Below are 24,003 nucleotides of genomic sequence, written 5' to 3' on the forward strand. Positions count from 1 at the left end.
TTAATATGCACCATGTGAGCCCAAACCTCTTTGATCCTAAACATCCAATCAGACATCACACACAGACACACAGACTCATCACATGATTGTAAGGGAAAAGTTAAAACATAAAATATAAAGAATTGTAATTTTGTAGCTTAATGACCATTTTAACAATAAATGCCTTCTCAAAAATTTTGAATAATTGGTTATATTACAGGCACATGGATCTGCAAATATTGCTTGAACTCCACAGTCACTGGTCAATGCAAACAGCTTCTGTAGACCTTTGGAGACTTTTTACATTTCAGACTAGGAGTCTTATCTCAGATCTTTCAGCAAGTCAATGACTGGAGAACATCTAGAGAGAGAGAAACCAAAGGAAAGCCCTGGTTGAGAAGCTTCCAAAACAAAGTTGCACTCTCCCCCATTCTGTGAACCACTAAGCCCAACTCTCCTCCCACGTCCACCATGTACCAAGTCAGAACCACTTCACTGTTATTTACTTTTATTCTGAACATTCTCTGTGCCTGGCTGGTCAGCACCAATTCTGCCGTGATTAACCAAATCAACATGCAACGAGTGGCCAGTAACGAAGCTTAGCAACATCTCGGTTCATCTACAGTGTCCTTGAGCAGTAATTAACCTGCTATTAGGTGCTCCAAGGCAGCTGATGCCTCTGCTCCCTGCTGATGTGGAGAGTCTGCCTCAGTGCTGATAGTACTTATCAAGGATCAAAGGACACTTGGGAAGGGGCAAAACATGACCTATCCTTGTGAAATAGTATCAAAACCGGTTCACAGGTTTAAGCTCTAAATTGGGGCAGGCCAATTTTAATGGAATTGCATGGAGCTTGCAGGGGATGATTGGAGTTGTTTGTTTGCAGGCAAAGGAACCTCTGGCAAGTGGGAGGCCTTTAAAAGTGAGACAGCTACAGTTCAAGATCAATGTGCCCCTGTGAGGGTGAAGGCCATGGCTAGCAGGGATAGGGAACCCTGGATGACAAGAGATATTGAGGCTTTGACCAGAAAAAAGGAGGCATAGCTCAGGTACAGGCAGCTGAATTCAAGGGAATCCATGGAGGTATACAGGAACTACAGGATTTTACTGAAGAAGAAAATCAGGAGGGTGAAAAGGGGGCATGAGAAAACATTCACTGAGAAGATTAAGATGAATTCAAAAAGATACTGTTAGTATATTAAATGAAAAAAGAATAATTAGAGAGATGATAGGGCTCCTCAAGGACCAAAGTGGACAGGTATGTATAGAACCACAAGAAATGGGTGAGGTTATCATTGAATATTTCCCCTGTGTTTACCTTGGAGAAAGACATGAAGACTTGGGAACTTGGGGAAGTTAGTAGTGGTATCTTGCCAAAATTCCATATCACTATAATAGAGGTGTTGGACATATTGGAATGTATGAAGGTGGATAAATCTCCTGGTCCTGACCAGATATGCCCAAGAATACTGCAAAAGGCTAGAGAAGAAATTGCAGGGGCCCTGTCTGGTGTTTTTGCATCATCATTAGCCACGGGTGAGGTCCCAGAGATTAGAGAGTAGTGAACATTGAGCCCTTATTCAAGAAGTGTTGCAAAGGAAAACCTGGGAATGATGTGCCAGGAAGCCTAATGTCTGTGGCGGGTAGGTTTCTTGAGAAGATTATGAGGGATAAGATATACATGCATTTGGAAAGACAGGGTTTGTCAGCATGGCTTTGTGAATGGGAGATCATGCCTCACAAATTCGTTCAAGTTCTTTGATGAAGTGACCAGGAAGGTTTACAAGGGCAGGGTGGTAGATGCAGTCTATGTGGATTTCAGTAAGGCCTTTGATAAGGTTCCACATGGTAGGCTGCTCTGGAAGGTTAGATTGCATGGAATGTAAGGTGAGTTGGCAAATTGGATACAAAATTGGCTTGATGGTAGGAAGCAGAGGGTAATAGTGGAAGGATGTTTGTCAGATTGGAGGCCTATGACTAGTAGAGTGCCTCAGGAGTCGATGCTGGTGAAAAAGCTATTTGTTATCTATATCAATGATTTGGATGAGAATGTATAAGGTCTGATCAATAAGTTTGCTGATGACTCCAAGACAGGCGGTATCTTGGACAGTGAGGACAGTTATCAGAAAGTGCAGCAGGACCTTGATCAGCTGGGGACATGGGCCGAGAAAGGCAAATGGAGTTTAATATAGATAAATGTGAGGTCTTGCATTTTGGAAAGTCAAATCAAGGCAGGAGTGTCACAGTGAATGGTAGGGCCTTAAGGAGTGAAGTGGAATGGAGGGATGTAGGAGTTCAGGTTCATAGTTCTCTAAAATTGGAGTCATAGGTAGACAGGGCAGTGAAGGCAGCTTTTGGAACACTGGACAAATACACGGATAGGGAAGGATTAGAAGGATATGGGCCAAGTGCAGGGAAATGGGGTTAGCGTGGATGGACATTTTGGTCACCATGGATCAGTTTGGGCCTGAGGGCCTGTTTCCGTGCTGTAGAACTCTATGATTCCACAACAAAGGAAACATCTCAAAGACTCCAGAAAGATTTCCTTCAAGAAATATATGTCAATGAATGGGAAATTCTCATTCAAAAGAAACTGCCTTGGAGGAAACTCCTTTATGAAGGGACATGATTTGTTGGGAATAGCCATCAGCAGAAGAAGTATGGAAAAGGAACTGGAGAAATGAATGTCAATGGTATCAAGGCCATAGACCTCCTGAAAACACCTGTCAAATGTGTGGTTGGAGAAGTGGATCTTGGATTGGGTTCATCAGTGACGTAATGACTCACAGAACCAATAATCAGTGACATGGGATTTCCTTAGTAGATGACCTTACTCATTAGATGGTCATTGCTGATGATCTTTCCAAGCTAGATTCTAACAGCAAACATTTCCCATTTGTTCTCTCCTCTTTTGTGAAACAAGCTGCTGTTCAAAATTAAAATTCAATTCTCAACTTTAAATCAGTTCCATAACTGAGGAACAATTAGAAAAATCAAAGAAAAATAGCGATAGTGTCAACAGTAATCACATTGCTTTTCATTTGGTTACATTGATGGTAGGAAAGTTAGAAAGTTCATCAATCAGGGGAGACAACCCTTGCAGTCAATATATAACCTGAACAGTGAGAGTGGCAGTCTGTCACTACATGTCTATCTAAGATTCCCATTGTATTGATGCTTCACATTCTCTCTGTAACAATATCTGAAATAGACATTGATTGGTCAGTTAGAGTACAGCCAGTACCTGGACTAGACGACTGTTAAGCCTGAGCAGTCTAAAGAACGCTGGACAAATCTGGATCATTCCTGAAAAACATACAAAGAGCATGAATATACCAAAGAAGCAAATGGCAAAACCCAGCTCGCAGTAAAAAGCATCATGTGTTTTTTTGATAATTCAGGTCATGGGTGTCGCTGACTGATCGTGATTAACCTTGAGAAGGTGGTGGTGAAATGTCGCTGGGTCTAGGTTCTGGAATTCCCTCCCTAAGGGCATTGTGGCTCTACCTACAGCACACAGACTGCAAAAGTTCAAGAAGTTAACTTACCACCATCTTCTCAAGGGCAACTAGGGATGGGCAGTAAATGCTGGCCTAGCTAGAGATGCCCATGTTCCTCAGTGAATAAAAACGATGTTGAGATTTAGACACAAATCACCCATCTCACCCTTGAATGATACATTACTGGAAACAGTCTTAATTTGCCACCCGTAGAATTCACAGTTTAGTCAGCAGCTGTAACACAGGGAGGGTTGCAGAAACTGTCAGGAATCACAGTGACAAACAAATGATTCCCAGGCAACTCTAGGTCACCTTTGTTCAGTTAGTCACAGGGCAGGGATGGAGGATGTTGGAGGTGAGAGGAAAATTCCTGCAGGGGCTTCTCATCTGCTGTAACTTTGGAGGATGTTACAGGGCATGGAAATCTTGGAAAGCTGAGAATGATCAGGAAAAGACATCCCCACCCAATGGAAATTCAGCTGCTTGGAGAACAAGGGAGAAAATGCTAAGTTTCACAAAACTTCAATTTTGCACTCAGCACTCACTGTAAGTGATAAAATTTTAATCTTTCCCTCCATAAAACGTTAATTAGAATTCAAACGATCGACTGTGCTGAAGATGAGCAACATTTTAATTTTGCACGAGGGTGAATTACAGGTTAATTTGGGAAAGGGCAATCGCAGGTGAATCTGGAGGTGGAGATTTTCAAACAACTGGAAATTGACAAATTCTGCCCAGTAACAATGTACTCTCATTTACCTCTCAGTCTGTTAAAACCAGTTTCCCACTCTGCGTGTTTGAGCAGTTTCCCAAAAGGCTAAACCACGTTAGTAACTCATAAGCAATGGGCTGCATTCTGTCTGTGAGCAAGAGCGTTCAATTCAACCCTGAACCAGAACATTTCTGCCACCATGCTTGTATGAATGATTAATTACCCTACCTTCTTGAAAATGTGGTCAGCTCAATTTGTCGTGAAAACCCTAAAGAGACAAAAGTGATTGTTAAATGTTTTGTTGTGTTATGAACAAATTTGCTATATTGTTTCCACAGTTGAAAGTGTTTCAAGCAAAACCATGATTTCTCGACCATCTACACAAGTTGCACCGTTTGCACAGATCTCTCGAATGTTTTGTGATACCTACAATCTTTATTCAAGTGTGTCTGACATAGCTCAGTCCAAGATCTGCAATTGACCAAGTCAGATTAGAGCGTTTTAAGGTGATCAGTGGGGACAAAGGATCAAATGCAGGAAGGTGTTTTGCCTCAAAGAGCAGAGACAAGGGTAAGAGAGAATATTATTATAATCCCAGTTATTACTGGACAAGTCACACCCAGACAGAACCTAACTTGCTAGATAATATTTAGATTTTTGTTGGTTTATAATGGAATTGTCTCTCTGTGAAAGATAAGCACAATACTACTCATATTGCTTTAGTGTAAAACAGAAGTTTATTCAGAAAAAAAATGGGGAGGCATGGTGGTACTGTGGTTAGCACTGCTGCCTCACAGCACCAGAGACGCGGGTTCAATTCCCACCACAGGCAAATGTCTGTGTGAAGTTTACACATTCTCCCCGTGTCTGCGTGGATTTCCTCCCATAGTCTAAAGATGTGCAGGTCAGGTGAATTGGCCATTGTAAATTGTCTGTAGTATTAGCTGAAGGGGTAAATGTAGGGGAATGGGTCTGGGTGGATTGCTCTTCTTAGAGTTGGTGTGGAGTTGTTGGGCCAAAGGGCCTGTTTCTGTACGGTAAGTAATCTAATAAACCAAGCTATCTACTTCTGATGCAAATTTAAAGATGAAAGCATCATCTGATTAATGCCAAAACACTGCTCTGTAAAACAATTAAAAGCAGTTTCATTCCACCCAAAACTCTTCACTGGTACAGTACCCAAAACACACACATCGTACCGAAAAACACCAACTGTGCAATACTCAAACCACAATTCCTGTTTCTATCACTTCAGTAGATTTAAGCCATTGCAATTTCAATTTATAGACTGAAGATGGACATAGTTCTTCCTGGAATTAGATACAGCTGAGTTTAAATGAACTCAGTTTTAAGTAAACACTTTGGTGTTTCATCGCAACGAAACAGTGGTCTGTTACTAACATTACCTCTTTACATTAAGGTAAAGTAGTTCAGTATATCCTTCCTTTCTCAGGAACAGGCCTGCTCAAACACAGAGGTAGAAAGTGAGGACTGCAGATGCTGGAGATCAGAGTTGAGAGGGTGGTGCTGGAAAAATACAGCAGGTCAGGCAGCATCTGAGGGCTGGAGAATCAATGTTTTGGGCATATGCCCTTCCTGATGAAGGGCTCATTCCTGAAACATCGATTCTCCTGCTCCTCAGATGCTGCCGGACCTGCTGTACCTTTTCAGCACCACACTGCTCAAACACAGAATGAAACTAAAAAAAACCCTCTTCCTCCAAACTATTTTTGCAGCTTTAACAAAAACAAGTTCCAGAGATCTCTAACAAATCTTGAGGACCCATTATTTATCTTACTGAACCATAAAACAGTCTAAGTTAAACAATAATCCATCAATTCTAAAGCTAGGCCTCAAAATAAGCTGTTCTTAGAAGAAATCACCATGTCTACAGCAATACTAACAGGCCAGTTATTAACCTTAAACATGCAGAAAATCCACGAGACAACTTTAAAAAAACCTCAAATTTAGAACAAATAATATTGAATACAGCAAGCTGATTGGGAGGATGAACTGTGAAGAGGATACAGAGATAATTCAGTGCAATTTGGACAAGTTCAGTCAAATGCGTTACAGTTGAAAAATAACGTATTAAGTATGAGGTTATCCACTTTGGTAGCAAAGTCAGGAACAAGACAATTTGCCAGAATTCCCTAGGTCCAGGAAAGGTCCCATTCCATTCAAAAATTATGAATGTACCTCCTTTATTCAAAAAGAGGAGGAGACAGAGAGCAGGAAATGATAGGACAGAGTGAAAATGTTAGAAGCTAATATTGAACACATTATAGCAGGTCACATCGCTGAAATAAAATAAAAGAGAAAAGAAAACATTAGGATAGACTGTGCATATATTTTTCGAAGGCCTTTAATAATGTAGAAAATAGGAACAGGAGTAGGCCATTCAGCCCTTTGTGTATGCTTTAATATTCAATATGATCATGATTGATCATCCATTTCATGACCTTGTTCCTGCTTTCTCCTCATACCATTTGATTAATTTAGCCTGAAGAACTGCACCCAACTCCTTCTTAAAAACACTCAATATTTTGGCCTCATCTGCTTTCTGTGGCAGAGAATTCCATAGGCTCACCATGTTTTGGGTGAAGGAATTTCTCCTCATCTCAATCCTAAATGACATACCCCATATTGTTAGACAGTGACCTTTGGTTCATGACTGCCCAGTTATTGGGAACATCTTTCCAGCATTTACCGTGTCTAGTCTTGTTAAAATTTCATACGTTTCCCTGAGATTACCCACCTTGTTCTTCTTAGCCCCAGTGCAGTCAATCCTGGAATCAGTTCAACAAACCTGCATTGCACTCCCCCGCTCGCCATAAAATCCTTCCTCAAATAAGGAGACCAAAGCCTCACACAATACTCCAGGTATGGCCTCACCAAGGCCCTATACAATTGCAGTAAAGCATTCCTGCTGCTGTACTCAAATCCTGTCAGTCTGAAGCCAAAATGCAACTGACAGAGATAGGGAGGGAGAGAACGTGAAGATAAAGATAGCAATTTGAACTTCGCAAGATGACATCATAGAGCTCAGGAGTCTGAGGTCTACAACATTGCTGAGATATCCTGGATGTTCAATTTGATCAGCCAGTGCAAAGATAGATCAGGAGGGCAGCCCCAAAACAGATCAGTGCCTGAACATTGCACCCACTGCATAGGCCCAAAGAGGAGTCCATGTTACCATTCCACCCTCGATATAGCTCTGTTACTCAGACTATCTACTTTTGTGCAGCAAACTCTCCAAATCTATTTTAACAATAAAAACACATAAGGTACATAGAACATAGAACATAGAACAGTACAGCACGGAACAGGCCCTTCAGCCCACGATGTTGTGCCGATCACTGATCCTCATGTATGCACCCCAAAATTTCTGTGACTATTTAATTTGAATTGAAGCCTCCTTTCTGTTTAATTGAGATTCTGTACTGAGTGGGAATGAATGGAAAAGGTGAGGTCTGTTGGGATTTTGTTAAATGGGATTGAATGAAAAGACATTTTGGTGCATTGAGATTTGACAGTAATAGGGAGTAGAATGGGGATTGATCCAGAGTTCAATAGAATGGGTTTGAATGGCCTTGCTTGTGAAACAGCCTCAGTGTTCAATCACTCATGGGAAAGGTCAAACAGGAGACAGATACTAGAAAGTGGCTGATGCTATCAACCAGGCCAACTTCATCCACCCTCCACCACACACTATAATCAAAGCCAGTTTTTAATGAATGTATTGAAGAGGATAGTGAGGGAAATTTTATGTAGAGTCATCATTTGTTGCTGTTTCAAAAACAGAACCATATTGTTTTATTAACCTCATTCCCTACAGAACCCACCTCCTGTCTTCCTGAAGGTGATGCAGATGATGACATTGATGATGATAAGGAGGATGATTAGCAATGGCATTGCCAGCGGATATACAGTGGTGGGCTCAGTCTTCTTCACTGTAAAACAGCAAGAATAGCATTGGTCACTAATATCTCAGTGTTGCTGCAGTGAAACCTGTAGCAGGGTTACAGAGCATGAGATTAACTGTACAATATGGACATTCTCTGATGGAGCAATTCAGTTAGTCTGTCTCCCCCGTCCTTCCCCATAATCCTCTAACTTGCTCCTTTCCAAATACTTACCCACTTGATTCTGAAAGCTCCCCTAATTGAATCTGTTTTCACCGCCCTTTCAGATAGTGCATTACAGATCAGAAAAATTCCTGAAGGAGGCAGCTGCTTAATTCTGTGACACAGTATATAAGGTTAGTCGATTTTCATTGATTCCTCTCTCATGCCCCTGTAATTATCTTTACTTAACTATCATACCATTACATCCAATTTTGCCTTCTCTATTTCAAACTGCAGACTGAACTCGACCATCATATGATCGCTGCCTCCTAAGTGTAACCTTACTTTAAGATCGCTTTATAAGGTTCTGGCCCATTTCATAGCACTAAGTCCAGAATAGCCTGCTCCCTTGTGGGCTCCGCCACAAGCTGTTCCAAAAAGCCATCCTGTAAGCATTCCATGAGTTCCCTTTCTTTGGATCCACCAGCAACATGAGAAACCATAAGTTATTGTATATATTGGGGGGAATTGCATAGTTAGGAAAAAGATTAATATTTCACAGAGTGAATATAAGAGGTTAAGTAGAGATTGAAAAAAAACACAGATCCTCAAAAATTTAATTGGAGTAAGGAACATTTTAGTGTATGAGACAAAAACTTTATAAATTTGATTGGGTAGACTGTTCAGGCAAAGAGATGTCTGATAAGTGGGAGGCTTTCAAATGTGTGATGAGAGTTTAGAATTACTATGTTCCTGTTAGATTAAATGGTAAAGATGGCAGGATTAGAGAACAATAGATGAATAAAGATACTGAGGTTCTAGTCAAGCACAAAAAAGAATCATACCTTAGATACAAACAACTGGGTTCAAATGAATCCCTTGCACAATATAAAGAGTGTAAGGGCATTCTGAAGATGGATATCGGTAAGTCAAAGATAATATATGAGATAGCCTTGACAGTTAGGGGTTAGGATAATTCAGAGTTCTGTAAGTACATTAAAAGCAAGCGAGCAACTAGAGAGAGAGAGAGTAGTGCCGTTTAAAGATCAAAGAGGAATTGAGTTCCGGAGTCCTGAGGTCATGTTGCAGTTGTATAAGACTCTGGTGAGGCCTCATCTGGAGTATTGTGTGCAGTTTTGGTCGCCATACTATAGGAAGGATGTGGAAGCTTTAGAACGAGTGCAGAGGAGGTTTACCAGGATGTTGCCTGGAATGGTAGGAAAATCTTATGAGGAAAGGCTGAGGCACTTGGGGCTGTTCTCATTGGAGAAGAGAAGGTTTAGGGGAGATCTGATAGAAGTGTATAAGATGATTAGGGGTTTAGATAGGGTAGATACTAAGAACCTTTTACCGCTAATGGAGTCAGGTGTTACTAGGGGACATAGCTTTAAATTAAGGGGTGGTAGGTATAGGACAGATGTTAGGGGTAGATTCTTCACACAGCGGGTTGTGAGTTCATGGAATGCCCTGCCCGTATCAGTGGTGAACTCTCCTTCTTTATGGTCATTTAAGCGGGCATTGGATAGGCATTTGGAAGTTATTGGGCTAGTATAGGTTAGGTAGGATTCGGTCGGCGCAACATCGAGGGCCGAAGGGCCTGTACTGCGCTGTATCCTTCTATGTTCTATGTTCTATGTAGGTGTCTTTGTATTGAAACTCAGGAGATCAGAAAGATACTAAATGAATATTTTACGTCAGGTTTTACACTGGGGAAAGAAATGGAAGCTAGGGAACTCAAAGAAATAAATATTGATATGTTTAACACATTTCACGTTACAGAAGAGGAAGTGCTGGAGATCTTAGAAAACATAAAGGTAAATAAATGTGCAGGACCTGATCGATTGTATCCCAGGGCTTTGTGGGAAGAAAGGGAAGAAATTACATATCCCCTTGCAGAAATATTTCTGTCACCTACAAATATGGATGAGGTGCCAAATGACTGGAGAGTAGCTAATGTTGTGTCTTAATTTAAGAAGGGATGAAAGGAGAAGCCATAGAGTTACAGGTCTATGAGTCTGAATTCAGTGGTGGGTAGGATGTTGGAAGTGATTCTGAAAGATTGGAATTATATACATTAAGAGAGGCAAAGAATGATTAGGGATAGTCAGCATCGTTTTGTCTGAGGGAAATTCTGTCTCACAAACTTAGATTGAGTTTTTTGAAGAAGTAAACAAGAAGATTCATGAGGACAGAGCGACAGAAGTTGTTTACTTAGACTTTATTAAAGCTGTTGGCAAGTTTCCACTTGGTAGACTAATTAGTAAAGTTAGATCACGTGAGATTCAGGATGAGCTTGGCAAATGGATAAAAAGTTGGCACAATGGCACAAGACAGAGAGTGATGGTGAAGGATTGTTTTTCAGGCTGGGGGTCTGTGACTGGCAGTGTTACACAGGGATTGATACTGAGTTCATTTTTGTTTGACATTCATATAAATGACATGGATGAGAATAGAGAAATCATGGTGAGTAAATTTTGGATGACACCAATATTTTAAAATCAAATTTCAAATACAAAAGCAAAATACTGTAGAAGCTCAAGGTTTGTGCGAAGATTTGTAGCTCGGGTGCTCGTTGTTGTGGTTCTGTTCGCCGAGCTGGAAGTTTTTGTTGCAAACGTTTCGTCCCCTGGCTAGGAGACATCATCAGTGCCCTGGAGCCTCCTGCGAAGCGCTTCTTTGATGTTTCTTCCGGTATTTATAGTGGTCTGTCCTTGCCGCTTCCGGGTGTCAGTTTTAGCTGTCCGCTGTAGTGGTTGGTATATTGGGCCCAGGTCGATGTGTTTGTTGATGGAGTGGCATTCATCCACAAACTCCATCAACAAACCCATCGACCTGGACCCAATATACCAACCACTACAGCGGACAGCTGAAACTGACACCCGGAAGCGGCAAGGACAGACCACTATAAATACCGGAAGAAACATCAAAGAAGCGCTTCGCAGGAGGCTCCAGAGCACTGATGATGTCGCCTAGCCAGGGGACGAAACGTTTGCAACAAAAACTTCCAGCTCGGCGAACAGAACCACAACAACTGTAGAAGCTGGAAATTTGGAACAAAAATCAAAATGCTGAAAATATTCAGTTTGTCAAACAACACTTGTAGAGAGAAACATGGTTAATGTTTTAGTTCAATGATGTTTCACCTGAAAATCCAATTCTAAAAAGTTCACAGAATCTGTACCATTCTCTCCGTACAGCATCTACAGACAGAAGAATGTGTGAATGGCCTCTTACCAGTTATGACCTGCACCCGACTCTCTTTCTGGATCAGACACTGAATATCCAGTGGTAGTGATGTGTATTCCACCAGACACAGGTAAGTGTGATTGTCCCTCACACTCAGCTGGTTTATCCTGGTCGAGGCGTTTCCCTCCTCTGGGTTCCCGATGAGCTCGTACCGATTTCCACCGTGTCCAGTTGTCCAAGTTCCCTGTGATTGGGCTGTAAATGTAACGATGTGTTGGTAGGGCTCCTTCCTCATCCAGGTAACAGTGGTCAGGTTAAGGACCTCCATGGTCTCAAAGATACAGGGTAAGGTGACTAAATCTCCCTCTGTCCCACTCACCACTGAGACATTTCCCTGAGCAGCTGAGGAAAGGATAAACATCAGAATGGATGAGGACAGAAGCTCGAGATTCAATTTGTTACATTTCTTTCAACTTCACAATAAAATGGACTATTAAAACCTCCACCCATATCACTCATGGGTTTATTCCAGATATTCTCCTGCTGTCACCCTGATCAAAATCTCTCATCTCTCAATTTTAGAAACTTGATCACAAGATTGTTACAAATTAGGAAATCCATTCAACCCTCCCGAATTTATTCATGCAGAACCCTCCGCCCGTTGCTCAAAGTTAATTTTCTTTAAACAAGGTCAAGGATTTTACAACCTTCCCCCTCACTCTGTCCAGCAAACATGTTCAAAATATTGATCACACACTGTATGAAGGAGAACCCCCTGGTATCATTCCTAATGTAACCATTCACCAGTTCAAACTTGAGTTTTGAAAATATGCACAGGTTAATTCAAACTTGTAGTCTGTATTAAATTTTGAGTAAAATACTTTGGGTGCAAGAGGAGTGATAGTTCAGCCATGTGGCTTTTCACGGTATAAGTTTAAAGATGAGCTGAGTGATGATCTGATTCCTCATTCCCTATTTCAAACAGGAAACTTCATTTTCAAATCAGTTCATCTTTTGTTCACAAGAGCAAGTATCCTCTCAGAATGTGCCCCGTCAAATCTCCTCAGCACCTTTTTTGTTTCAGTAATTTCTCCTCTAATATTTGTTATTCATTCATGGGTGTCTCTGGAAAGATTACATGCATTTATTGTCCATCTCGACTGCCAAGGAGCCGCTGCCTTCTTGAACTGCTGAGGTGAAGGGGTTACCCACAGGAGTTCTATGGATGGAGTTCCAGAATTTTGACTCAGCAACACTGAAGGAATGGCAATATGGTAAGAATGGAACCAAACTACTCTGCATTGAGTGAGGCAGCAAAAACATTGAGAGCAGACATAGCCCTATCAATCCTGAAAAACCCTTCTCATTAACATCTTCCTCATTAACATCTGGAAGCTAGTGCAAGAAATGGAAGAGCTGTCTCATAGACTGGTCAACTAACAGTCCCACATAGGCAAACTCATGGAATCATAACTCAATTTGTCAGACACCACTGTCATCGTTCCTGGATATATCCTGTCTCACTGGCAGGAACAGATCCAGCAGAGATTGAGGCACAGTGATATACATTTGGGAGGAGGTTGCCCTGGCAGTACCCAACATGAAGTTTCCAACTTAAAGTGAACATTGTTAGCCCATGGAACCACAATCTGTAACCTCATGATCCAGGTTAACTATCAATCCACCATTCCCATCAGGCTGGGAGATCAATAAAATGCATGTGTGAGTATGCTGTGAGCAACATAAGGTAAACTGAAAAATATGATGCCAACATTCTGAAACTACAGCACACAATTGAGCCATTCCATAACCAATGGATCAGGTGGCTCTGCAGTCCTGGTTCATACAGTCCTGAATGATAGAGGACAATGGCTGCACCGGTTGGTTCAGAACAGTTTTACAAGACTGGAGTCTCCCCAACAATGGGGAAAATTACCCGGGTATGTCCTGTGTACAAAAAGCAAAGTGATTCTGACCAGGCCATTTATTGCTCCATCAATCCACTCTCAATCATCAAGGAAGTGATGGAAAGTGTGAGTGACTGCCTTAACATCGAGCTACATTTGAGTAGGTGGAGCAAATGGGAGCTTGAGGAAAACTGAAGTCAACGGAAATTGGTGGTGGATCCTCTTTTGGTTTGAGTCATACCTGGGACATAGGAAGATGGTTGCAGTTTTTGGGGGTCAGCTCCAGGACACCACTGCAGGAGTTCCTCAGAGTAGTGTCCTTGGCCCAACCATCTCCTGCTGCGTCATTAATGACCTTCTCTTCACCATAAGGTCAGAAGTGGGGATGGATGCTCCCCTCCAAGACACTCACCATGCTGATTTGGGAATATTTCACCATTCCTTCAGTGTCACTGGGGCAAAGTCCTGAAAATCCTTTACCAACCATATCATGAATGTCCCTGCTCCTGAGGGAATGCAGCAGTTCAAGAAGGCAGCTCACCATTCCCTTCTCCAGGGAAATTAGGGATGGCCAATACGGGCTGACTGTGCATGTGGCACCAACATCCCCTCGAACAATTACAAGATAAATATAGTTCCAAGTCAGGATGATGTGCATCTGTTGCTGTTTTTCATGGTGGTTGTAGAGGTCACTAGTTTGGAAGGTGCTCGAGATGGAAATGTTGATGCTTAACTGCAGTGTATTTTGTAGTTATTTTCCTTCCCACAATGTTGCTTGGGTGGAAGTTCCAGGATTTTCAGCCAGCAACTGTGACAGAGCAGTGATATATTTTCAGATCAGGAAACCCACTCAAATATAAGGAATCCAAGTATGACCTTTGCAGAGCCATTAAGATAACCAAGGACCGATACCATCCAAACGAGAGATCCAGACAGACACCCAGTGACTATGGCAAGGATTGAATGACATCACAGGGTCTAAAAAGAGACAGTGCAAGATAGCAGACGATGATACATCCCTGCTGAAAATATGTTGCTGGAAAAGTGCAGCAGGTCAGGCAGCATCCAAAGAGCAGGACAATCGACGTTTCGGGGCTTATGCCTAGATGACATATCCCTCCTAGATCGTTTCAACGCCTTCTCCGCTCACTTTGAGCAGAAATTTGGGAAAGGTAACACCTCTTCCGACAAGTCCTGATGAACCTATCCTAACAACCACTGCATCAGAGGTTAGATCAGTTTTCCTTCATGTGTGAATCCAAGAAAAGCAATGGGATCAGATGGAGTACCAGGTCGTGCACTCAGAGTGTGCACACATCAACTGGCAGAGGTCTTCTTGGACATCTTCAACCTCTCCCTGCAGCGGGCCACTTTCCCTGCCTGTTTCAAGAGGGCCAACATCATCTCTGTGCCTAAGAAGACTCATGCAGCATGTTTCAATGACTACTACCCAGTGGCCCTAACTTCGGTGGTCATGAAGTGCTTTGAAAGGCTGGTCATGGCATTAATCAACTCCAGCCTCCCTACTATTCTTGACACAGTCCAATTTGCCTATTGGACCAACAGATCCACAACAGATGCCATACTATTTGCTCTTCACTTCTCTATAGAACATCTTGACACCAAGAACAGCTACTTAAGAATCCTACTCATTGACTACAATTCAGCCTTCAATATTATTATCCCCTCGAGACTGATTACTAAACTTTGTGATCTCGGACTAAGCCCCACTCTCTGCAACTGGATCTTCAGTTTCCTGACCTACAGGCCACAATCAGTGAAGATTGGGGACAATATTTCATTTTCACTAACACTCAACACTGGAGCCCCCCAGGTGTGCAGACTCAGCCCCCTACTGTACTTACTGTATAACCATGACTGCTTCGCCAAATGCCAGACTAATGTCATTTACAAGTTTGCTAATGACACCACCAAATCTCAGATGGTGACAAAACAGACTACAGATGGGAGGTGGAAGACCTGGAAAAATGGTGCACTGAGAACAATCTAGTCTCAATGCCAGCAAAACCAAGGAACTCATTATTGACTTTTGGTAGGATGTACTCATGCCCCCCTACACATTAACAGCACAGAGGTGGAATGAGTGGAGGGTGTCAAGCTCCTGGGAGTGGTCATCCACAACAAGCTTTCTTGAACTCTTCATATGGATGCACTGGTTACAAAGGTCCAACAACATCTCTTCTTCCTCAGGCAGCTGAGGAAATTTGTCATGACAGCAAATACCCTTGCCAACTTTTATAAGTGTGCCATCGAGAGCATTCTGTCTGGATGTATCACTACCGGGTATGAGAACTGTACCATTCGAGATCGAAGACGGTTACAGAGACTAATGAATTCAGCCTGGACAAGCACAAAGGCCAACCTCCCATCTAGAGAATCCATCTACCAGGCCCGCTGTCAAGGAAAGGCCACCAACATTCTCAAAGATCCATCCACCCTGGCAATGCTTTTGGGGAGAAGGTACAGAAGCCTGAACACACGCAGCAGACAGTTTCATAACAGTTTCTACCCTACTGTTGTTAGAATATGACTGGACTCACAAACTCTTAACATTTGCCTGTACCTGTGTTTTTGTTTTAGCTGCTGTTTACCTATTATTTACTTATCTATGCTACTTTACTCTGTGATCTGCCCATATTGCTCACAAGAGAAAGCTTTTCACTGTGCTTTGGTACATGTGATAATAAATTCAATTCAATTCCTGCACTCTTCCAGACAAGTGGGGAGTATTTCAACACAGCCCTGATTGAAGAATAGGCATTTGTGTCAGAAGGTGTGTTAATTTAATGGATTCCTAGCTCACGATTTGCACTCCTGGTTTCATAAATGAGTAAGCCATTCAGAGGCAGTTGAGAGTGAATCACATGATGGTGGGTATAGAGTCACATGTAGGTCAGACTAGGTAAGAACATGAGTGACCCAGATGGGTTTACATTAATGGTGATGGATACATGGTCATTACGAGATGACTTTTTAGTCCACAATTTTTTCAATTCAAATTTTACAATCCAGTTGGGATTGGAATCATTTGCAAGGACATTAACCACTGGAGAAGGCAGCTCCCCTAATGTTCTCCTCAGCCAATAGAGAGGGAGACAACCAATGTGAGCTGAAGGTTCCTTTATCCTGAGGCATGCTCATCCAATGAGGGCTCAGGAGGTACAAGTTTCTCTTTACTTCAGTCAATGCTGAGGGAGAAGGGCTCTCACTGGTAGGAAATTAGGAGGTTGGATCTCGGTGATATTTCGTCTGTCCCCTATCCCAGAATGCTGAAGTTAGTTTAAACATAGTAAATGAATGATTGTGTGAGAGACTGGGAAGTTTCAGATGTAATGTTCTAAAAATTCCAGCCGATATCACTGCCTCCTGCCTCAGTCCAACTGAAAGAGCGCAAACCCAAGAGCTTCCAGGAGAAGTGGAGCTTGTCCCCATTGTGCTATAAGGGCAACAACACCATCCGAACATTGTTCCTCACCTATCACTTCCAGATCTGTCCCCAACAGCGTTTCGAAACTGCCAATATTGAATTCCACACAACACCGATAGAAGCCATCATCCTCCAGGCTCAGTCCCTCCATCATTAATGAGACATCGTTGTTGCTGAGGTTCCCCACAAATCTGAATCGATTCCCACCGTCCCGCTGTATCACATTCTCACACAGCTCACCCTGGGAATGGTCTGGACCAGGATACGTACAGTTAAAGATGACACCTGTGTCAGATTTAATCCATATGATGGAGCCAGTGAGTGGGAGATTAGTATCAGGGTGGGTGAAGCTGCAGGGTAAGACAACGGTTCTTCCTTCCACAGCCCTCACTTCGTTCGCAACTGTCATTGACCAATCAATAGCAGAAACCTCTGTAGGGGGGAAAGAGAGGATATGAACACCAAAGAGTGAGGGCAAGTACTGAATCTGTTGTATAGTGCAAAAAGATATAACATCCTATATTCATGATTTATACCCTGACCTGAGATAGTGTGGAATGAGCTACAACGTGCAGCACCACAGAGGATGTCAGGTGTTTTGTTAGCATCCTGAGGTGAGACTGTGAGTGTTTGTTGGTCTTGGTTGAAGAGAGCGTTTAGTGTCTGAGAGTTTTCTGAACACTCCATTGTTCCAGGAGATCCAGAGTTATCGCAAGACGAGGACTCTGGGCCCTCCCTGCAGAATCTTTTCTATTTCCCATCACTTTCTACTCTATTACAGAGCCAGCCTTCAGCAACCTGGCTCATTCATCAGTTGTAGGAGAGGGGTGGGGGATGCAGTGAATGTACTGCAGAATGGAAATAGATGAAGAAATAAAGAAGAGCTGAAGTAAATTTGTCATAGTCCCAGAGAGCGACTGTCTCATTAGAGAGAGATGACTAGTGATGATTTAACCTGGGTCCCTATGCTGCAGACAAGGGGCAAGGTTGAGAAGATGGGATCTTCATGGTCACCTCAGACAGTATGGGAATTAAACCTGCATTGTTGGCGTCACTCCACATTGAGGAGAAAGTGAGGTCTGCAGATGCTGGAGATCAGAGCTGAAAATGTGTTGCTGGAAAAGCGCAGCAGGTCAGGCAGCATCCAAGGAATAGGAAATTCGAAGTTTCGGGTATAAGCCCTTTATCAGGATTCCTGATGAAGGGCTTATGCCCGAAACGTCAAATTTCCTGTTCCTTGGATGCTGCCTGACCTGCTGCGCTTTTCCAGCAACACATTTTCATCACTCCACATTGTGGAGCCAACTGTCCAGCCAACTGAGCTAACAGGCCTGAAAAGGCGAATCAAGTAGTTCTAGAAGGCAGCGTGAATATCATCAAGTGAGGGCCATAAGGGAGTGTGGCATGACTCGATGCAATTTACTTGTGAGTAAGGCAGATGAGCTGAGGGTGTAGATTGATGAATGGGGATGTGACATTGTTGTTATCACAGAGGCATGGTTGAGGGCAGGGCAAGATGGACCCAACAGTGTTCAGGCTTATAGAACCATCAGATGAGACATGTAAGGATAGTGGTGAATGTAAAAGAGGAGGGGGTGTTGCAACATTGATCAAGGAGTCTATTGCTGTAATAAAATGGATGATATCTTATAATGTCCCTCAAATAATGCCATATGGTACAATGTAAAACAAATGACCCATCACCACACTCTATCTTATACCATCAGGGCAATTTTGTATTCAATTGGCATTCTCTCCCTGAATCCCATGTAATCTAACTTCACCAATTAGTCCACCATGTGGAACCTTGGCAATGGCTTTACTAAATACCATGTGAACAATAATTTTAATGTGTAAATCAGGGATTTGAGGAGACCATTCTTTCACTGAGAAGATGGTAGAAATTTGGAATGCACTGCCTAGGAGAGTTGTCGAGATGGGAAATCGGACAACGTTTTAAAAAGTACTTGGATCAGCAGTTGAAAATTTATAACAAGTCATGGCCCGAATGCTGGAAACTAGGATACATGTAGATTGAGATTTTTTTTGGTGTACACTCAATTGGCTAAAGGGCCTCTCCTGTTCTGTTTGATTCTATGATTCTCTGACTGAGTGAAGATGAGAATCAAAAAGGGCAAGAAGATGCTGGTGGGAGTGGTCCAAAGGCTCCATAACACAAACTATATGGTGGGACAGGGAATAATTCAGAAGAGAGTAAGAGCATGTAAGAAAGGTAATACATTAATCATGTACATAGGTATAATCAGATTAGCAAAGGAAGCCATAAGGAACAATTCATAGAACATATTCAAGGCAGTTTCTGAGAACAATATGTTGTGAATCCAACAAGGGATCAGGCTATTTCAGACCTGGTGATGTATCATGATTCAAGTTTAATCAATTATGCCAGAGTGAACAACACCCTGGAAACAGTGAACATAATATGTTAGAATTTAGTGTTCAGTTTGAGAGGGAGAAACATGGATTGGAAGTAACTGTGTTTAGCTTATGGAAGGGTAATTACAAAGGGATGAGGGCAGAACTGGCTGGAGTGGATTGTAGAAGCAGTTTAGCAGCAAAGACAGATAAGGAAAAATGACAGACTTTTAAGGTAATAGATTATGGCTCACACCAAAGTTTGCAGTCCAGTGAGGAGAAGCATTCTCTGAAATGGATAAGTCAATCAGGTTTAACAAAGGAAGCTAAGTATATCATCAGGTTGAAAGATGAAACATACAACATAAGAAATATTCATGATAAACAAGAGGATTGGGAAAGTTTTAACAACCAACAGCAGATGACTGAAAAATTTACTTGAATTATTTTGTGTTTTATTACAAGTTAAAGAGATAGAACATAGAAAATAGAACATACAACATAGGACAATACAGCACAGTACAGGCCCTTCAGCCCTTGATGTTGTGCCAAATGTTTATCCTATTCTAATTCAAAGTTACATGCCCTCCAGTTTACTATCATCCATGTTTCAGTGAATACTGAAGCAAAGTATTTATTAAGGGCCTCCCCTAACTCCTGCACCTCCAGCTACAATTTCCCTCCATTACCCCTCATTGGCCCTGTCCTCACTCTGGCCATCCTCTAGTTCCCCACAAAGGTGCTGAATTCCTTCAGGTTTTCATTAATCCTAACTGCTAAAGCTTTTTTTTATGTCCCCTTCTGGCTCTCCTAAGTCAATTCTTCAATTCCTTCCTGGCTACCTGGTAACCTTCTAGAGCCCTGTCTGATCCTTGCATCCTCAAACATAAATAAGCTTCCTTCTACCCCTTGATTAGATGTTCTACACCCCTATTCACCGAAACTTCCTTCAACCTACCATCCCTTCCTTGCCTCAGTTAACAATCTTATCCAGCACTATGAGCAAATGCTCCCTAAACATCCTCCACATTTCTGTCATGCATTTTCCTGAGAACAGCTTGTTGTCAATTTAGGCACCTCAGTTCCTCCCAGTAGCATTGTAATTCCTCCTCCCCCAATTAAATACTTTCCCATACCATCTGCTTCTAACCCTCCCCATGACTATAGTAAAAGTCATGGAGTTGTGATCACTATCACCAAAATGCTCTCAAACTGAGAGATCTGAGACCTCAACTGATTCGTTGCCAAGCACCAAATCCAATATGGCCTCCCCTTTAGTCGGCTGATCTACATATTGAGTCACGATTCTTTCCAGGACATACCCTGACAAAAACTGCTCCATCCAAACTATTTGAACTAAGGAGGTTCCACTGAATATTGGGGAAGTTAAAGTCACCCATGACAACGAGCCTGTTATTTCTGCACCTTTCCAAATTCTGCCTCCCAATCTGCCCTTGCGTGTTTCTGTTGCTACTGGAGTGTCTGCAGAAAACTCTCAATAATGTGACTGCTCCTTTTCTGTTTCTGACTTCCATCCATACTGACTCTGTAGACAGATAAAGGGGAATCATTGGATGTTATATATTTGGATTTTCAGAAGATATTTCACAAGTACAACACATTAAACACCTTAATAAGATTGGATTCAATAGTGCTGGTGATAATATATGAGGATGGACAGAGGATTTGCCAACTAATGGAAAGCAGAGATTTGGGACAATGGGGGTGGGGTGGAATTTCAGGCCGGCAACCTGTAATTAGTGGTGTCCCACAGGGATCTACACTGTGGCAACATTTATAATAGAATATAAAATAATACAGCACAGTACAGGCCCCGTGGTCCTTGATGTTGTGCCAGCCTTCTATCCTACTCTAATACCAGACTAACCTGCGTGTCTCTAATGTAGTTGACTCTACTACCACTTCTGGAAGTGTATTCCATGTGCCACCAGTCTCTGAGTAAAGAACCTACTTCTGACGGCTCCTCTGAACCTTCCTCCAATTACCTTGAAATCATACCCTAGATTAGGGTGTTGCTGGAGAAGCATAGCAGGTCAGGCAGCATCTGAGGAGCAAGAAAATTGACGTTTCAGGCAAAAGCCCTTCATCAGGAATAAAATCATTCCCCCTCATGAGAAAAGCCTAAGCTCCCTCAACCTTCCTTAATAAGACATACCATCTAGTCCAGGCAGTATCCTGGTGAATCTCCTCTGACCCTTTCTAAAGCTTCCACATCTTTCCAATAATGAGGCGACAGAACTGGACATACTATTCCAAGTGTGGTCTAACCAGGGCTCTACAGAGCTGCACCATAACCTCAAGTCTCTTAAACTCAATCCTCCTGCTAATGAAAGCCAACAAACAATGATATCTTCTTAACAACCCTATCAACCTGGGTGGCAACTTTGAGGGATCTATGGACATGGACCCTAAGATCTCACTGTTCCTGCACACTGACAAGCATCCCGCCTTTATCTCTGTATTCTGCATTCAAATTTGACCTTCCAAAGTGAATCATTTCACACTTTTCCAGGTTGAACTCCATCTGTCACTTATCAGCCCAGTTCTGCATCCTGTCAATGTCTTGTTGAAAGCTACAACAGAGCTTCGTACTATTCATAACTCTACAACCTTCATGTCATCAGTAAACTTGCTAACCCACCCTTCCACTTCCTCATCCAAGTCATTTATAAAAATCACAAAGTGCAGAGGGCCCAGAACCAATCCCTGTGGAACACCACTGATAACCAAGCTCCAGGCTGAATACTTTCCAACTTCCACCAACCTCTGTCTTTTATGGGACAGCCAATTCTGTATCCAGACAGACAGATTTTCCTGAATCCCATGCCTACTTACTTTCTGAATGAGCCTACCATGGGGAATCTTATCAAATACCTTGCTAAAATCCATGTGCACCATATCGACTGCTCTACCTTCATCAATGTGCTTTGTCACATCTTCAAATAATTTAATAAGGCTTATGAGGCATGACCTGCCCCTCAGAAAACCATGCTGGTTATCTTTAATCGAACATTGGTTATCCAATAATCATAAATCCTGTGCCTAAGATCCTCTCTGATAATTTGCCCACAACAAATGTAAGACTGACTGATTTGCATTTCCCAGGATTATTCCTATTTCCTTTCTTGAATAAGGGAAAAATATTTGCAACCGTCCAATCATCTGGTACTACTCTGGTGGATAGTGAGGAAACTAAGATCATCACCAAAGGCACAACAATTTCTTCCCTTGCTTCCTGTAGACACCTAGGATATATCCTGTCTGACCCGGGGAATGTATTTATCCTTATATATGTTAATGAGTTGAATGAAGTAAGTGAATGTACTGTAGCCACGTTTGCTGATGACAAAAAAATGTAAGTGAGAAAGCAAGTAATAAGGATGAAACAAAGAAGCTGCAGAGTGACATAGACAGGTTAAGTAAGTGCCAAAATCATGGCACATAGAATACAATGGGAGAAGTGTGTAGTTATACATTTTGGTTGGAAGAATAGAAGAGCTAAATATTATTGAAATCAGCAAAGTCTGCAGAAAGTGACAGAACAGAGGGATTTTCGGGTTTCATGAATCACAAAATCATCCAAGCTCAGCAAGTAGCTGGGAAGGTAAACAGAATGGTGAGTTTTATTTCAATTGGAGTGGAATTTACATGTCAGGAAGATTTGCCAGGCACTATTTAATTTACAGCTGGAATATTGTGAATAGTTTTGGTCCCTTTTCAAAGGAATGTTAAACTGGCGTTTGAGGTAGACCAGAGAAGGTTCACGAATTTGATGCCAGGTATGGGCAGGTTTGGGGAGATTGGGCCTGTACTTATTGGAATACAGAAGAATGAGCGGTGACTTTATTGAACCATAAAGGATTCTTCGGATGCCTGACAAAGTGGATGCAGAACGGTTGCACATTTAAGAGGCGAGGTATGTTGACTCGAAGAAAGTAGTGAAGCTCTGGACTTCTTTGCTACTAGAACAGTTAATGTTGAGTCCCTAAGTACATTCAATACAGAGATAGACTGACTTCTTTTCTTTATGGGAATCAGAGGTTGTGAAGAAAAGTCAGGAAAGTGGGATTGAGGTTTATCATCTCAGTCATGATCTCAGTGAAGTGTAGAACAGACTTAGTGGGCTGAATGGCCTTCTAGAATGCTCCAGCTGCCTCAGTTCTCAACACCTCCATTTCTGAAGCCTGTGAATCCCATTTGCTTTTTCAGACACTCTCTCAATATGTCCTGATACCTTCAAAAACTGATACATGCAGAAGGCCTAATGCCTTTATCATGATACATCATTTAAAACTGTCTGAATGATTTTATATTGTCAACAGGCAGCATAGAGCCAATGGGGATCTTGGTGATGGCTTCTCTGTTTCTTATCGCAGCACACTGAAGCCAGTCTGAATATCAGAATTGAGTGTGTGAGAGGCTATGTTTATGCATGATAGATTGGTCTATAAATCCCAGCCTCATTGCTTTCTCTCTCCCCCTCTCTGTCTCTCTCTCACTTTGTCTCTCTCCTTCTCACTGCCTCTTCTCAGACCAACTGAAAGAGCCCAGGACAAGGAGCAAACCCAAGACCTTCTGGACCAGTGGAGTCTCTCCCCACTGAGCTGTGAGGGCAGACATAGCATCCAAACAATGTTCCTCACCTTCAATCTCCAGCTTTGTTGGAGACTGCATTTGAAAACTGCCAATATTGAGCTCCACACGACACAGATAGGAACCAGCATCCTCCTGGTTTAGTCCTTCCATCATTATTGAGGCATCATTGTTGCTGAGGTTCCCCATGAATCTGAATCGATTCCCACCGTTC

General features: G+C 42.2%; 1 protein-coding gene across 1 annotated transcript; it reads right to left on the reverse strand.

The window, feature by feature from the left end:
* Nucleotides 1–23,982, reverse strand: LOC132826502 (uncharacterized). The gene is made up of 7 exons (XM_060842468.1): nt 23,840–23,982; nt 16,848–17,231; nt 11,493–11,846; nt 8,037–8,144; nt 4,420–4,459; nt 3,224–3,285; nt 1–340 (listed from the first exon to the last, which is right to left on the reverse strand). The coding sequence occupies exons 1-6, from the start codon at nt 23,976–23,978 to the stop codon at nt 3,255–3,257; spliced, it is 1,056 nt and encodes a 351-aa protein (XP_060698451.1). The 5' UTR covers nt 23,979–23,982; the 3' UTR covers nt 1–340; nt 3,224–3,254.
* Between the last annotated feature and the right edge of the window lie 21 nt (nt 23,983–24,003).

The sequence above is a fragment of the Hemiscyllium ocellatum genome, chromosome 2, assembly GCF_020745735.1.
Source record: "Hemiscyllium ocellatum isolate sHemOce1 chromosome 2, sHemOce1.pat.X.cur, whole genome shotgun sequence".
NCBI lineage: Eukaryota > Metazoa > Chordata > Chondrichthyes > Orectolobiformes > Hemiscylliidae > Hemiscyllium > Hemiscyllium ocellatum.